This window comes from Oncorhynchus masou, chromosome 10 (assembly GCF_036934945.1).
Source record: "Oncorhynchus masou masou isolate Uvic2021 chromosome 10, UVic_Omas_1.1, whole genome shotgun sequence".
In the NCBI taxonomy this organism is placed as follows: Eukaryota; Metazoa; Chordata; class Actinopteri; order Salmoniformes; family Salmonidae; genus Oncorhynchus; species Oncorhynchus masou.
Window position 1 is genome coordinate 51,120,293 of NC_088221.1, and position 16,687 is coordinate 51,136,979.

Consider the following 16,687-nt stretch of genomic DNA (forward strand, 5'->3'; position numbering starts at 1 on the left):
CTATATCACACTCTACCACACTCTATCACACTCTACCACACTATATCACACTCTATCACACTATATCACACTCTATCACACTCTATCACTCTATATCATACTATATCATACTATATCACACGATATCACACTCTATCACAATCTACCACACTATATCACACTATATCACACTATATCACACTCTATCACACTCTATCACAATATATCACACTCTATCACACTCTATCACTCTATCACACTCTATCTTACTATATCACACTCTATCACACTCTACCACACTATATCACACTATATCACACTCTATCACACTCTATCACTCTATCACACTCTATCATACTATATCACACTATATCACACTATATCACACTATATCACACTCTATCACACTCTATCACACTATATCACCCTATATCACACTCTATCACACTCTATCACACTCTATCATACTATATCACACTCTATCACACTCTATCACAATATATCACACTCTATCACACTCTATCACTCTATCACACTCTATCATACTATATCACACTATATCACACTCTATCACACTCTATCACACTCTACCACACTATATCACACTATATCACACTCTATCACACTCTATCACACTCTATCACACTCTATCACACGCTATCACACTATATCACACTCTATAACACTCTATCACACTATATCACACTATATCACACTATATCACACTCTATAACACTCTATCACACTATACCACACTATATCACACTATATCACACTCTATCACACTCTATCACACTCTATCATACTATATCACACTCTATCACACTCTATCACACTCTATCACAATATATCACACTCTATCACACTCTATCACACTCTACCACACTATATCACACTATATCACACTCTATCACACTCTATCACTCTATCACACTATATCATACTATATCACACTATATCACACTCTATAACACTCTATCACACTATATCACACTATATCACACTATATCACACTCTATCACACTCTATCACAATATATCACACTCTATCACACTCTATCACTCTATCACACTCTATCATACTATATCACACTATATCACACTCTATCACACTATATCACACTCTACCACACTATATCACACTCTATCACACTATATCACACTCTACCACACTATATCACACTATATCACACAATATCACACTCTATCACACTCTACCACACTATATCACACTATATCACACTCTATCATACTATATCACACTATATCACACTATATCACACTCTATCACACTCTATCATACTATATCACACTCTATCACACTCTATCACAATATATCACACTCTATCACATTCTATCACTCTATCACACTCTATCATACTATATCACACTCTATCACTCTATCACACTCTATCATACTATATCACACTATATCACACTCTATCACACTCTACCACACTATATCACACTATCACACTATATCACACTCTATCACACTATCACACTCTATCATACTATATCACACTCTATCACACTCTATCACTCTATCATACTATATCACACTATATCACACTATATCACACTCTATAACACTCTATCACACTATATCACACTATATCACACTCTATCACACTCTATCACAATATATCACACTCTATCACACTCTATCACTCTATCACACTCTATCATACTATATCACACTATATCACACTCTATCACACTCTACCACACTATATCACACTATCACACTATATCACACTCTATCACACTATCACACTCTATCATACTATATCACACGATATCACACTATATCACACGATATCACACTCTATCACACTCTATCACACTCTACCACACTATATCACACTGTATCACACTCTATCATACTATATCACACTCTATCACAAAATATCACACTCTATCACACTCTATCACTCTATCACACTCTATCATACTATATCACACTCTACCACACTCTATCACACTCTACCACACTATATCACACTCTATCACACTATATCACACTCTATCACACTCTATCACTCTATATCATACTATATCATACTATATCACACGATATCACACTCTATCACAATCTACCACACTATATCACACTATATCACACTATATCACACTATATCACACTATCACAATATATCACACTCTATCACTCTATCACACTCTATCATACTATATCACACTCTATCACACTCTATCACACTCTACCACACTATATCACACTATATCACACTCTATCACACTCTATCGCTCTATCACACTCTATCATACTATATCACACTATATCACACTATATCACACTATATAACACTCTATCACACTATATCACACTATATCACCCTATATCACACTCTATCACACTCTATCACACTCTATCATACTATATCACACTCTATCACACTCTATCACACTCTATCACAATATATCACACTCTATCACACTCTATCACTCTATCACACTCTATCATACTATATCACACTATATCACACTCTATCAAACTCTATCACACTCTATCACACTCTACCACACTATATCACACTATATCACACTCTATCACACTCTATCACTCTATCACACTCTATCATACTATATCACACTATATCACACTATATCACACTATATCACACTCTATAACACTCTATCACACTATATCACGCTATATCACACTATATCACACTCTATAACACTCTATCACACTATATCACACTCTATCATACTATATCACACTCTATCACACTCTATCACAATATATCACACTCTATCACACTCTATCACTCTATCACACTCTATCATACTATATCACACTATATCACACTCTATCACACTCTATCACACTCTACCACACTATATCACACTATATCACACTCTATCACACTCTATCACTCTATCACACTCTATCATACTATATCACACCATATCACACTATATCACACTATATCACCCAATATCACACTCTATCACACTCTATCACTCTATCACACTCTATCATTTTATATCACACTATATCACACTCTATCACACTATATCACACTCTACCACACTATAACACACTCTATCACACTATATCACACTCTATCACAATATCACACTATATCACACTATATCACACTATATCACACTATATCACACTCTATCACACTCTATCACACTCTATCATACTATATCACACTATATCACACTATATCACACTATATCACACTCTATCACACTATATCACACTCTATCACTCTATATCACACTATATCACACTATATCACACTATATCACACTCTATCATACTATATCACACTCTATCACACTCTATTACTCTATCACACTATATCACACTATATCACAATATCACACTATAGCATACTATATCACACTATATCACACTATATCACACTATATCACACTCTATCACACTCTATCACACTCTATCACACTATATCATACTATATCACACTATATCACACTATATCACACTATATCACACTATATCACACTATATCACACTATCACACTATATCACACTATATCACACTATATCACACTCTATCACACTCTATCACTCTATCACACTATATCACACTCTATCACACTCTATCACTCTATCACACTATATCACACTATCACACTATTTCACACTCTATCACACTATATCACACTATCACACTATATCACACTATATCACACACTACCACAATACATCACACTCTATCACACTATGTCACACTCTACCACACTATATCACACTATATCACACTCTATCACACTCTATCACACTATCACACTGTATCACACTATATCACACTATATCACACTCTATCACACTATATCACACTCTATCACACTCTACCACACCATATCACAATCTATCACACCATATCATACTATATCACACTATATCACACTATATCACACTCTATCACACTATATCACACTCTATCACACTCTATCACACTATATCACACTCTATCACACTATCACACTGTATCACACTATATCACACTATATCACACTCTATCACACTATCACACTGTATCACACTATATCACACTATATCACACTCTATCACACTATCACACTATATCACACTCTATCACATTCTATCACACTCTCCATCATACTATCCGGTGCACTATATAGGGATTAGGGCTCCATTGAGGATGCAGCTGGGGATCAGGGATTCAGAGAGCTGCTCCCAGAGGACTGGGCCTGGGAGTCTGAGAGAGTTGCAGATTAAACTTCTGGTGTGTGTGCGTGTGTGTGTGTTTGTGTGCATGCGTGCGTGCGTGCGTGTGTGTGTGTTTGTGTGTGTGCGTGCGTTTGTGCGTGTGTGTGTGTCTCCTGGCTGATATAGACCCTGGTAGTGTTCCTAGTCCAGCCACGTAGCAGAGCAGAATGGAGATGAAATAGGAAGGTGATCATCATGAAGGGAAATTAGAATGAGCACCAGAGTCATTACTATCGATCGCTGCAGGAGAGAGGGAGGAAAGAGGAGAGGAGAGGGAGAGAGGAGAGATATATAGATAGATAGATGGAGGAGGGAGAGGGAGGAAAGAGGAGAGGAGAGGGAAAGAGGAGAGATAGATAGATAGATGGAGGAAAGAGAGGGAGGAGAGAGAGATGGAGGGGAGAGAGAGATGTAGGAGATAGGGGAGGAGAGAGAGATAGATGTAGGAGAGAGATATAGATGTAGGAGTGAGAGGGAGGAGATGGAGAGAAATGGAGAGGAGAGAGAGGTAGATGGAGAGAGAGAGAGAGAGAGTTAGTGAGAGAGAGAGAGAGAGAGGAGGAGGAGAGCAATCTCAGATCTAGACTGATGGACTCAAATGATCATAGTTGTTCAAATGATCTTGATTATGTTCTCTCTCTCACTATCTCTCCCTCCTCCTCTCTCTCTCTCTCTCTCTCTCTCTCTCTCTCTCTCTCTCTCTCTCTCTCTCTCTCTCTAATATATATATATATTTCTCCCTCCCCCAGGTGGATCTCCATGTCCTGAAGGTGTTGACGGGTATCTCTACCCAGGGAGCGGTGTCCAAGGAGACCCAGAAGTCCTACTATGTCACCACCTTTAAGCTGGAGGTCAGCACCAACGGAGAGGACTGGATGGTCTACCGATACGGCAAGAACCACAAGGTAGGACTCGTGCAGCACGTGGGAATGTGTGAACCTTTCTCCTGAAGGGTCCTGCCAGTGAATAGCTTTTCAAGTGTCACCGACTGGTAAGACATGCGGTCACACGTGCTAGTCAGGCAGAGGTCCTGGATTTGAGCTTCGGTGTCAGCTTCGGTGTCAGCCTCGGTGTCACTCTCGGTGTCGGCCTCAGTGTCAGCCTCAGTGTCAGCCTCGGTGTCAGACTCAGTGTCATTCTCGGTGTCAGCCTCAGTGTCAGCCTCGGTGTCAGCCTCAGTGTCATTCTCGGTGTCAGCCTCAGTGTCAGCCTCAGTGTCATTCTCGGTGTCAGCCTCAGTGTCATTCTCGGTGTCAGCCTCAGTGTCATTCTCGGTGTCAGCCTCAGTGTCATTCTCGGTGTCAGCCTCAGTGTCATTCTCGGTGTCAGCCTCAGTGTCAGCCTCGGTGTCAGCCTCAGTGTCATTCTCGGTGTCAGCCTCAGTGTCATTCTCGGTGTCAGCCTCAGTGTCATTCTCGGTGTCAGCCTCAGTGTCAGCCTTGGTGTCAGCCTCGGTGTCAGCCGAACCAGCAGGAAGATACGGGAGGAAGTGGTACTTGCTAAGCAAGCAGTGTGACGTCCTTTATACACACACACACAGTCACACACACACACACACACACACACACACACACACACACACACACACACACACACACACACACACACACACACACACACACATGGCAATAACCATAAGGTAGGAGACAAGGACTTTTGGCATCTATAGTATCTCTACACATAGACATGCTGGGACTTATGGGGCAGAGGCAAGGTTACCTGAACAAAGGCTCTTCTCTTTGCCTGCCATTCATCATCCCACTGTGGGAGCTGTCACTGTTACCTGTGCTGGCAGGCCTACACACACACACACACACACACACACACACACACACACACACACACACACACACACACACACACACACACACACACACACCTGCACACACCACACGCATCTGCACACACACACCTGCACCTAGCTGACTGTGGGAACAGCCTGCATGCTACTTTTTCCATCCTATTTTTATCTCCCCCATCTGCCCCCTCCACCCCCGTTAGTAGTTACACGTGCTTGTCCTGTGGTTGTAGATGGTGTCTCCATCACACACAGGGAGGCCTCTGGGATAGCTCAGGCTGTGAAATACTCCATTTCCTGCCTTGACAAGCTCTCCGTTTCCTTCAGATCCCACGCTACAGGGAGAAACGTCTCCCGGGTGTCCCCACTGCCACAAAAGCCTCTACACTCTTAGAAAAATGGGTTCCAAAAATGTTCCTCTGCTGTCGCCATAGGAGAACCCTTTTTGGTTCCAGAGAGAACTCTTTTGGGTTCTATGTAGAAACCTCTGTGTAAAGGGGTGCTACCTGGACCAAAAAAGGGTTCTTCAAGGGACTCTACCTAATGGAGACAGCCAAATAAACCTTTTAGGTTCTAGATAGCACCTTTTAGGTTCTAGATAGCACCTTTTTGTTCATGATGGTGAGAAAGAAAGAGTCAGACGGGAAAAGTTAAGAGAGTTTGAGAGGCTGATTTGGTGTCTGAGTTTGAGAGGCTGATTTGGTGTCTGAGTTTGAGAGGTTGATTTGGTGTCTGAGTTTGAACCATCACCATCCCCACCACCACCACCACCACCACCATCACCATCACCACCATCACTATCACCACCATCCCCACCACCACCACCACCACCACCATCACCATCACCACCATCACTAGCGCCACCACCACCACACCACCACCATCAACACCACCATCACCACCACCACCGGCTGGGTGGTGTACAGTTCAAGGCTTGGGGCTGACTGTGGACCTGTAAGTTAGAGGGCCTGGATATAATGTAGACAGTAGGGACCAATTGTTTGTCTATGGAGAATGCAGATTTTATACACCTGTCAGCAACGGGTGTGACTGAAATAAACAAATCCACAAATTTTGAAGGGGTGTCCACGTACTTTAGTATATATAGTGTTGTGTTACGTCATTGTTGTTTTCATAATTGTGTATCACTTTGCTTCGGTAACATGGACCTTGTCATTCATGCCATTAAAGCATATTGAATTTGAGCCAGAGAGAGAGAGAGGGAGAGAGAGATTGGAGAGCGAGAGAGAGAGAGAGAGAGAGAGGGAGAGAGAGAGAGAGAGAGAGAGAGGGAGAGAGGGAGAGAGGCAGAGAGAGAGGGAGAGAGGAGAGAGAGAGAAAGAGAGAGAGACAGAGAGAGAGAGAGAGAGAGAGAGAGAGAGAGAGAGAGAGAGACACACAGAGAGAGAGAGAGGGGAGAGACAGAGAGAGACAGAGAGAGACAGAGAGAGACAGAGAGAGAGAGACAGAGAGAGACAGAGAGAGAGAGAGAGAGAGAGAAGAGAGAGAGAGAGAGAGAGAGAGAGACAGAGAGAGAGAGAGAGACACACAGAGAGAGAGGGGGAGAGAGAGAGAGAGACAGAGAGAGAGAGAGAGACAGAGAGAGAGAGAGACAGAGAGAGACAGAGAGAGAGAGAAAGAGAGAGAGAGAGAGAGAGACAGAGAGAGGGTGAGAGAGAGAGAGACACAGAGAGAGAGAGGGGGGGAGAGAGAGAGAGACAGAGAGAGACAGAGAGAGAGAGAGAGAGAGACAGAGAGAGAGAGAGAGAGACAGAGAGAGAGAGAGAGACAGAGAGAGAGAGAGAGACAGAGAGAGAGAGAGAGAGAGAGACACAGATATTGTTCACTCGTCATTGGTTCCCTCGTTCTTCCTCATAAAGGAGGATGTCTGTAATAAATAAAGAAGATTTCCATCCTCTTCGTTCCTTATTTGCTGGAATGGGAGATTTTTTTTTTTAAATCACTTCTGTTTTCAACTCCCCTCAGATCTCTCTCCTGTCATCATCGTTGTCCGTATCCCAAATGCCATCCTATTCCCTTGACAGTGTTAGCGAGAGTGTGCTTATAACTGTGACCAAAATATAGCGTTCAGTCCAATTCACTTCCTGTTTAGTTCAGCCTTAATTAGGATTACTTGTAATCTGAGTGCAGTGTTTTCACAGCGGTGTTTGAACTCCTTGGAACGCGAGTAGGAAGGGATGTATTCGTTGATGCAGTCGTTGACCACAACACCTGTCCTGTAGTTGATACTGGACCAATAAGACTGACGGTTTGTCTTGTACAGGACTGGAAACTAATGTTATTCTGATTGGAGACATACCGTTCACTAGAACATCACCCTGATTCAGTTACATTTTCTCTACATTTTGGTTTTCACCTCAGACACACACTAACTCACTATACAGTAGAGAACAAGGAAGTCACGTGGTGATAATTGATAATTGAAATTCTTGTCTCTATTGCGTTAGCTGTGACTCTGAGCTCTGACTTTCTTGTGTGTTGGAAAACATCCCGTGAGGCGTTTTAAATTTCTCTTCCCCCCTTCTGTAATCTATAACCCAGAACAGGACAGGTCATCGCAGTCAGTGACATGGTCGGAGCTTCCTATGGCTTCTCTAGCAACCCAGGGGAGTGACAGCATGGCTAGCTGGCTGGCTGGCTGGCTGGCTGGCTGGTTGGCTGGCTGGCTGGTTGGCTGGTTGGCTGGCTGGCTGGCTGGCTGGTTGGCTGGTTGGCTGGCTGGCTGGTTGGCTGGCTGGCTGGGGCCTTCTGTAACTCAGCACATAATCATCTCTGCGAGTGACAGCAGCATGATTGGGCCTCTCTAGGCTGGTTGGCTGGCTGGCTGGCTGGCTGGCTGGTTGGTTGGCTGGCTGGCTGGCTGACTGGTTGGTTGGCTGGTTGGTTGGCTGGCTGGTTGGCTGGCTGGCTGGCTGGTGGCTGGTTGGCTGGCTTGTTGGCTGGTTGGCTGGCTGGCGGGCTGGCTGGCTGGCTGGTTGGCTGGCTGGCTGGCTGGCTGGCTGGCTGGCTGGCTGGCTGGCTGGCTGGCTGGTTGGCTGGCTGGTTGGCTGGTTGGCTGGCTGGTGGCTGGTTGGCTGGCTGGCTGGCTGGCTGGCTGGCTGGCTGACTGGGCCTCCTCCAGTATCCTAGAGCAGGTTCCAGGTTCACACAGACCAGACAGGATGAGGATTCAGTTCACCAACATCCTCAGATATCCCCCAGCAGAGCAGGCCTAGTTTACAGGCTGGCTGGCTGGCTGGCCTCTGGCTCTACCAAAGCTGTTCCCTCAGCTGCCCAGCACTACAGCCTCCCAGCCCAGCCCGCTTGGAGATACCCAGCTGTGGAGGTCTGGAGGACAGACAACTAGAACCCCCTCTTACTGACTACATCTTTATCTGGAGAGGAGGAAGACTAATGTCCTGTGCAGAGCCGTGAATGCTCCCGCTGGTGCCTTCAGCTTCCACAGAAACACACTCGGGCAGAATGCCAATGAGGGGAGGCGAAGGAGGAACAGGGGAATAGCTGTGTCCATTCGTTCTGGTGTGTGACAGGTTAGCCAACCCAATGTGGTCTAGCCAGGAGTTCCACAGTGGGTGTCTCTCCTCACTGGTTACAGAGCAGAGAGATCCATATCCCGACCCATCTCACTTCCTGCTCTCTTTCTCTCTCTCTCCTGTCTCCCTCCTCTCCTGGTTGGTTCTGGTCTCTCCTGTCTCCCTCCTCTCCCATCTCTCTCCTGTCTCCCTCCTCTCCCATCTCTCTCCTGTCTCCCTCCTCTCCCATCTCTCTCCTGTCTCCCTCCTCTCCCATCTCACTTCCAACTCTCTTTCTCTCTCTCTCCTGTCTCCCTCCTCTCCCATCTCTCTCCTGTCTCACTCCTCTCCCATCTCACTTCCTGCTCTCTTTCTCTCTCCTGTCTCCCTCCTCTCCCATCTCTCTCCTGTCTCCCTCCTCTCCCATCTCACTTCCGACTCTCTTTCTCTCTCTCTCCTGTCTCTCTCCTCTCCCATCTCACTCCCATCTCTCTCCTCTCCCATCTCACTCCCATCTCTCTCCTGTCTCCCTCCTCTCCCATCTCTCCCCTGTCTCCCTCCTCTCCCATCTCTCTCCTGTCTCCCTCCTCTCCCATCTCACTTCCAGAGCAGGCCAGTTTACACTCTTTCTCTCACTCTCCTGTCTCCCTCCTCTCCCATCTCTCTCCTGTCTCCCTCCTCTCCCATCGCTCTCCTGTCTCCCTCCACTCCCATCTCTCTCCTGTCTCCCTCCTCTCCCATCTCTCTCCTGTCTCCCTCCACTCCCATCTCTCTCCTGTCTCCCTCCACTCCCATCTCTCTCCTGTCTCCCTCCTCTCCCATCACTCTCCTGTCTCCCTCCTCTCACATCTCTCTCCTGTCTCCCTCCTCTCTCATCTCTCTCCTGTCTCCCTCCACTCCCATCTCTCTCCTGTCTCCCTCCTCTCCCATCTCTCTCCTGTCTCCCATCTCTCTCTTGTCACTCATCTCCTCCCTCTCACAGCCAGACCATCCAGCCATCCACATGTGCCTCATGTTTGACTGTTCTTTGAAAAGAGGTTGTACAATAGTCATGCGTTGCCATAATAATAGCTACTTTTGTGTGATTCAGTCGACAGTTTTGTGAGTAATTTTCTGTCAACTGGGCAGTCATTTTGTGTCAACCGGGCAGCCATTTTGTGTCTACTAGTAATGGCCCCTACACCTTCAGAGGTTCTAAACCTTACTTCCTATGAAATCGCCCTCCTGCACCTGTAGGTGTCTTAACTGTCATGGGATGCATCCCATTGGCACGCTATTCCCTATATATTTTAAAAGTTTTGACCAGAATGGTGCAATTTGGGACACAGACATGTCTTCAGTGCTTAGCTAACAAAATGGCTGAATTTACTGCTAGCTAACAAAACGGCTGCATTTAGTGCTTAGCTAACAAAACGGCTAAATTTAGTGCTTAGCTAACAAAACGGCTAAATTTAGTGCTTATATATCTATATTTTCCCTTTATTTTGTATTTACACTGACACACACACACACACACACACACACACACACACACACACACACACACACACACACACACACACACACACACACACACACACACACACACACACACACAGACACACAGACACACAGACACACACACACACACACACATTCAGTCATTATATATGCTGCTGCTAATCTGTTTATCATATATCCTGATGTCTAGTCACCTTACTTACACATATCTACTTCCATCACTCCAGTGCAGCCGTCTTCATCAACCTGGTCAAAGCTTTCTGACCCTGTCAATCACCATATTCTTATCGGCAGACTCAGTAGCCTCGGTTTTTCTAATGACTGCCTTGCCTGGTTCACCAACTACTTTGCAGACAGAGTTCAGTGTGTCAAATCGGAGGGCATGTTGTCCGGTACTCTGGTAGTCTCTATGGGGGTACCACAGGGTTCAATTCTCGGGCCGACTCTTTTCTCTGTATATATCAATGATGTTGCTCTTGATGCCGGCGATTCCCTGATCCACCTCTACGCAGACGACACCATTCTGTATACTTCCATCACTCCAGTATCCCTGTACATTGTTAATATGGTACTGACCCTGTATATAGTCACCTTCCCCCTATACATATCTACCTCCATCACTCCAGTATCCCTGTCTCCTTCCCCCTATACATATCTACCTCCATCACTCCAGTATCCCTGTCTCCTTCCCCCTATACATATCTACCTCCATCACTCCAGTATCCCTGTCTCCTTCCCCCTATACATATCTACCTCCATCACTCCAGTATCCCTGTCTCCTTCCCCCTATACATATCTACCTCCATCACTCCAGTATCCCTGTCTCCTTCCCCCTATACATATCTACCTCCATCACTCCAGTATCTTCCCCTCTCCCCCCTCTTTCCCTCTCTTCCCCTCTCCCCTCTCTTCCCCTCTCCCCCCTCTTTCCCTCTCTTCCCCTCTCCCCCTCTTCCCCTCTCCCCCCTCCCCCTCTCCCCCCCTCTCTTCCCCTCTCCCCCTCTTTCCCTCTCTTCCCCTCTCCCCCTCTTCCCCTCTCCCCCTCCCCCTCTCCCTCTCTTCCCCTCTCCCCCTCTTTCCCTCTCTTCCCTCTCCCCCTCTTCCCCTCTCCCCCTCCCCCTCTCCCCTCTCTTCCCCTCTCCCCCCCCTCTTTCCCTCTCTTCCCTCTCCCCTCTCCCCCTCTTTCCCTCGCTTCCCCTCTCCCTCTCCCCCTCTCCCCTCCCCTCTCACCTCTCTTCCCTTCTCCCCTCTCTTTCCTCTCCTCCCACTCTTGCCTGACGATTAGGGCTGAAAAATGTTCTAGCAGCTATCCTGGGACTCCCTCTCTGCCTGTGATTACTACATTACCCAGAGACCTTAGGGTAATCACTCACTGTCCTATCGGACCACAGGCCTCTCAGGCTTCTACACTGAGCATACTTGGATGGATCTGTTGTATCTGTGTAGTAGTGGTCCTGGTCTCAGTTCTTCTTCTGTTGTATCTATGTAGTAGTGGTCCTGGTCTCAGTTCTTCTTCTGTTGTATCTATGTAGTAGTGGTCCTGGTCTCAGTTCTTCTTCTGTTGTATCTGTGTAGTAGTGGTCCTGGTCTCAGTTCTTCTTCTGTTGTATCTGTGTAGTAGTGGTCCTGGTCTCAGTCTTCTTCTGTTGTATCTGTGTAGTAGTGGTCCTGGTCTCAGTTCTTCTTCTGTTGTATCTATGTAGTAGTGGTCCTGGTCTCAGTTCTTCTTCTGTTGTATCTGTGTAGTAGTGGTCCTGGTCTCAGTTCTTCTTCTGTTGTATCTGTGTAGTAGTGGTCCTGGTCTCAGTTCTTCTTCTGTTGTATCTGTGTAGTAGTGGTCCTGGTCTCAGTTCTTCTTCTGTTGTATCTATGTAGTAGTGGTCCTGGTCTCAGTTCTTCTTCTGTTGTATCTGTGTAGTAGTGGTCCTGGTCTCAGTTCTTCTTCTGTTGTATCTGTGTAGTAGTGGTCCTGGTCTCAGTTCTTCTTCTGTTGTATCTGTGTAGTAGTGGTCCTGGTCTCAGTTCTTCTTCTGTTGTATCTGTGTAGTAGTGGTCCTGGTCTCAGTTCTTCTTCTGTTGTATCTGTGTAGTAGTGGTCCTGGTCTCAGTTCTTCTTCTGTTGTATCTATGTAGTCCATCACTCCAGGTATCCTGGTCTCAGTTCTTCTTCTGTTGTATCTGTGTAGTAGTGGTCCTGGTCTCAGTTCTTCTTCTGTTGTATCTATGTTCACTCCAGTGGTCCTGGTCTCAGTTCTTCTTCTGTTGTATCTATGTAGTAGTGGTCCTGGTCTCAGTTCTTCTTCTGTTGTATCTATGTAGTAGTGGTCCTGGTCTCAGTTCTTCTTCTGTTGTATCTATGTAGTAGTGGTCCTGGTCTCAGTTCTTCTTCTGTTGTATCTGTGTAGTAGTGGTCCTGGTCTCAGTTCTTCTTCTGTTGTATCTATGTAGTAGTGGTCCTGGTCTCAGTTCTTCTTCTGTTGTATCTATGTAGTAGTGGTCCTGGTCTCAGTTCTTCTTCTGTTGTATCTGTGTAGTAGTGGTCCTGGTCTCAGTTCTTCTTCTGTTGTATCTATGTAGTAGTGGTCCTGGTCTCAGTTCTTCTTCTGTTGTATCTGTGTAGTAGTGGTCCTGGTCTCAGTTCTTCTTCTGTCTCCTTCCCCCTTGTATCTATGTAGTAGTGGTCCTGGTCTCAGTTCTTCTTCTGTTGTATCTATGTAGTAGTGGTCCTGGTCTCAGTTCTTCTTCTGTTGTATCTATGTAGTAGTGGTCCTGGTCTCAGTTCTTCTTCTCTTTTCTGTCCTCTTATCACGTAGCTGTGGATCCTGTCTTTTACAGTTTGTGTAACAAGGTGTAAACTCTCTGGAAGCTGTTTCTGTGGCCTCTGAAGGCGTACCAAGGGCTCTAATTAGGAGGTTATTTCAACTAACCAAAAAAAGATGGCGTTAGAGGTGATGGGGTTGGTTACGGCTTTACAGGCTACTGGAGTTATATTTATAAATATTATTTATAGTTATATTTGGTTTGGTTTGGTTTGGTTTGATGTCTGAGTTTGAGAGGTTGATTTGGTGTCTGCGTTTGAGAGGTGGATTTGGTGTCTGAGTTTGAGAGGTTGATTTGGTGTCTGAGTTTGAGAGGTGGATTTGGTGTCTGAGTTTGAGAGGTGGATTTGGTGTCTGAGTTTGAGAGGTTGATTTGGTGTCTGAGTTTGAGCGGTTGATTTTGTGTTTTTGAGTTGAGAGGTTGATTTTGTGTCTGAGTTTGAGAGATTGATTTGGTGTCTGAGTTTGAGAGGTGGATTTGGTGTTTGAGTTGAGAGGTTGATTTTGTGTCTGAGTTTGAGAGATTGATTTGGTGTCTGAGTTTGAGAGGTTGATTTGGTGTCTGAGTTTGAGAAGTTGATTTGGTGTCTGAGTTTGAGAGGTTGATTTGGTGTCTGAGTTTGAGAAGTTGATTTGGTGCCTTTGAGTTTGAGAGGTTGATTTTGTGCCTTTGAGTTTGAGAGGTTGATTTGGTGTCTGAGTTTGAGAGGTTGATTTGGTGTCTTTGTGTTTGAGAGGTTGATTTGGTGCTTTTGAGTTTGAGAGGTTGATTAAATTGGGTTAGGACACTGTGTCGTTGAGTTGGAGAAGTTGTTTAAATTTGTTTAGGACACTGTGTCTTTTTGTTGGAGAAGTTGTTTAATAAATTGGGTTAGGACACTGTGTCTTTGTGTTGGAGAAGTTGTTTAAATTGGGTTCGGACACTGTCTTTTTGTTGGATAAGTTGTTTAAATTGGGTTAGGACACTGTGTCTTTGTGTTGGAGAAGTTGTTTTAATTGGGTTCGGACACTGTGTCATTGAGTTGGAGAAGTTGTTTAAATTGGGTTCGGACACTGTGTCTTTTTGTTGGAGAAGTTGTTTAAATTGGGTTAGGACACTGTGTCTTTGTGTTGGAGAAGTTGTTTAAATTGGGTTCGGACACTGTGTCTTTTTGTTGGAGAAGTTGTTTAAATTGGGTTCTGGACACTGTGTCTTTGTGTTGGAGAAGTTGTTTAATAAATTGGGTTAGGACACTGTGTCTTTGTGTTGGAGAAGTTGTTTAAATTGGGTTCGGACACTGTGTCTTTGTGTTGGAGAAGTTGTTTAATAAATTGGGTTAGGACACTGTGTCTTTGTGTTGGAGAAGTTGTTTAAATTGGGTTAGGACACTGTGTCTTTGTGTTGGAGAAGTTGTTTAAATTGGGTTAGGACACTGTGTCTTTGAAGGAAACACATTTACAGGTGAAGGGTACAGTAAACCAAAGGGAATAGACATGCGAGCCTTTGAGTTTAAGTTTGATCGATTGACTGGATTTAGAAGATGTAGGAAGCTGTGAAAACATCAAATCAAATGTATTTATATAGCCCTTCGTACATCAGCTGATATCTCAATGTACTGTACAGAAACCCAGCCTAAAACCCCAAACAGCAAGCAATGCAGGTGTAGAAGCACAGTGGCTAGGAAAAACTCCCTAGAAAGGCCTGAACCTAGGAAGAAACCTAGAGAGGAACCAGGCTCTGAGGGGTGGCCAGTCCTCTTCTGGCTGTGCCGGGTGGAGATTATAACAGAACATGGCCAAGATGTTCAAATGTTTATAGGTGACCAGCAGGGTCAAATAATAATCACAGTGGTTATAGAGGGTGCAACAGGTCAGCACCTCAGGAGTAAATGTCAGTTGGCTTTTCATAGCCGATCATTCAGAGTTTGAGACAGCAGGTGCAGTAGAGAGAGTCGAAAACAGCAGGCCTGGGACAGGTAGCACGTCCGGTGAACAGGTCAGGGTTCCATAGCCGCAGGCAGAACAGTTGAAACTGGAGCAGCAGCACGACCAGGTGGACTGGGGACAGCAAGGAGTCATCAGGCCAGGTCGTCCTGAAGCATGATTTTAGGGCTCGGGTCCTCCGAGAGGGGAGGGAGTTCACACAGGACACCAGATAAGACAGGAGAATTACACCAGATATAACAAACTGACCCTAGCCCCCCATCACATAGACTATTGCAGCATAGATACTGGAGGCTGAGACAGGGGGGTCGGGGGACACTGTGGCCCCATCCGATGATACCCCCGGACTGGGCCAACTAGGCAGAATTTAACCCCACCCAATTTGTCTAAAGCCCCCCCCCCCCCCCACCCCCCACCCCCACTATCAACAGACCAGCAACCTACTACCCCGAGACAGGTGCGAGTAGAGCCCTCAAAGTTCTCCTCCACCGCATGAGCCAGAGGGGGCGACAAACAGGACAGGAAGATCACGTCAGTTTGTAGGTTAGCAGTAAAACCTTGAAATCAGCCCTTGCCTTGACAGGAAGCCAGTGTAGGGAGGCTAGCACTGGAGTAAAGAGCATTGCAGTAGTCTAACCTAGAAGTGACAAAAGCATGGATACATTTTCTGTGTCTTTTTTGGACAAAAAGTTTGTAATTTTTTTTACAATGTTATGAAGATGGAAAAAAGCTGTCCTTGAAATATTCTTGACGTGTTTATCAAAATATTCAAATGATTCAGTCCTATAAGGACATATCAACGGTAGGCTTAGGCTATCTCTCTTGCTCATTGTGAAGGTAACACACACACAGGCCCTACCATTTACAGGAGCCAAGTATTTTTACTTAAGCAGAAGAGCGAT

At 45.2% G+C, this 16,687-nt stretch overlaps 1 protein-coding gene across 1 annotated transcript in view; it reads left to right on the forward strand.

The window, feature by feature from the left end:
- nrp2b (neuropilin 2b) overlaps positions 1–16,687 on the forward strand; it is a 222,397-nt gene that overhangs the window by 102,118 nt on the left and 103,592 nt on the right. The window contains 1 exon segment of the mRNA XM_064976976.1: positions 4,962–5,117. Within this exon segment, the coding sequence (XP_064833048.1) occupies positions 4,962–5,117 (156 nt within the window).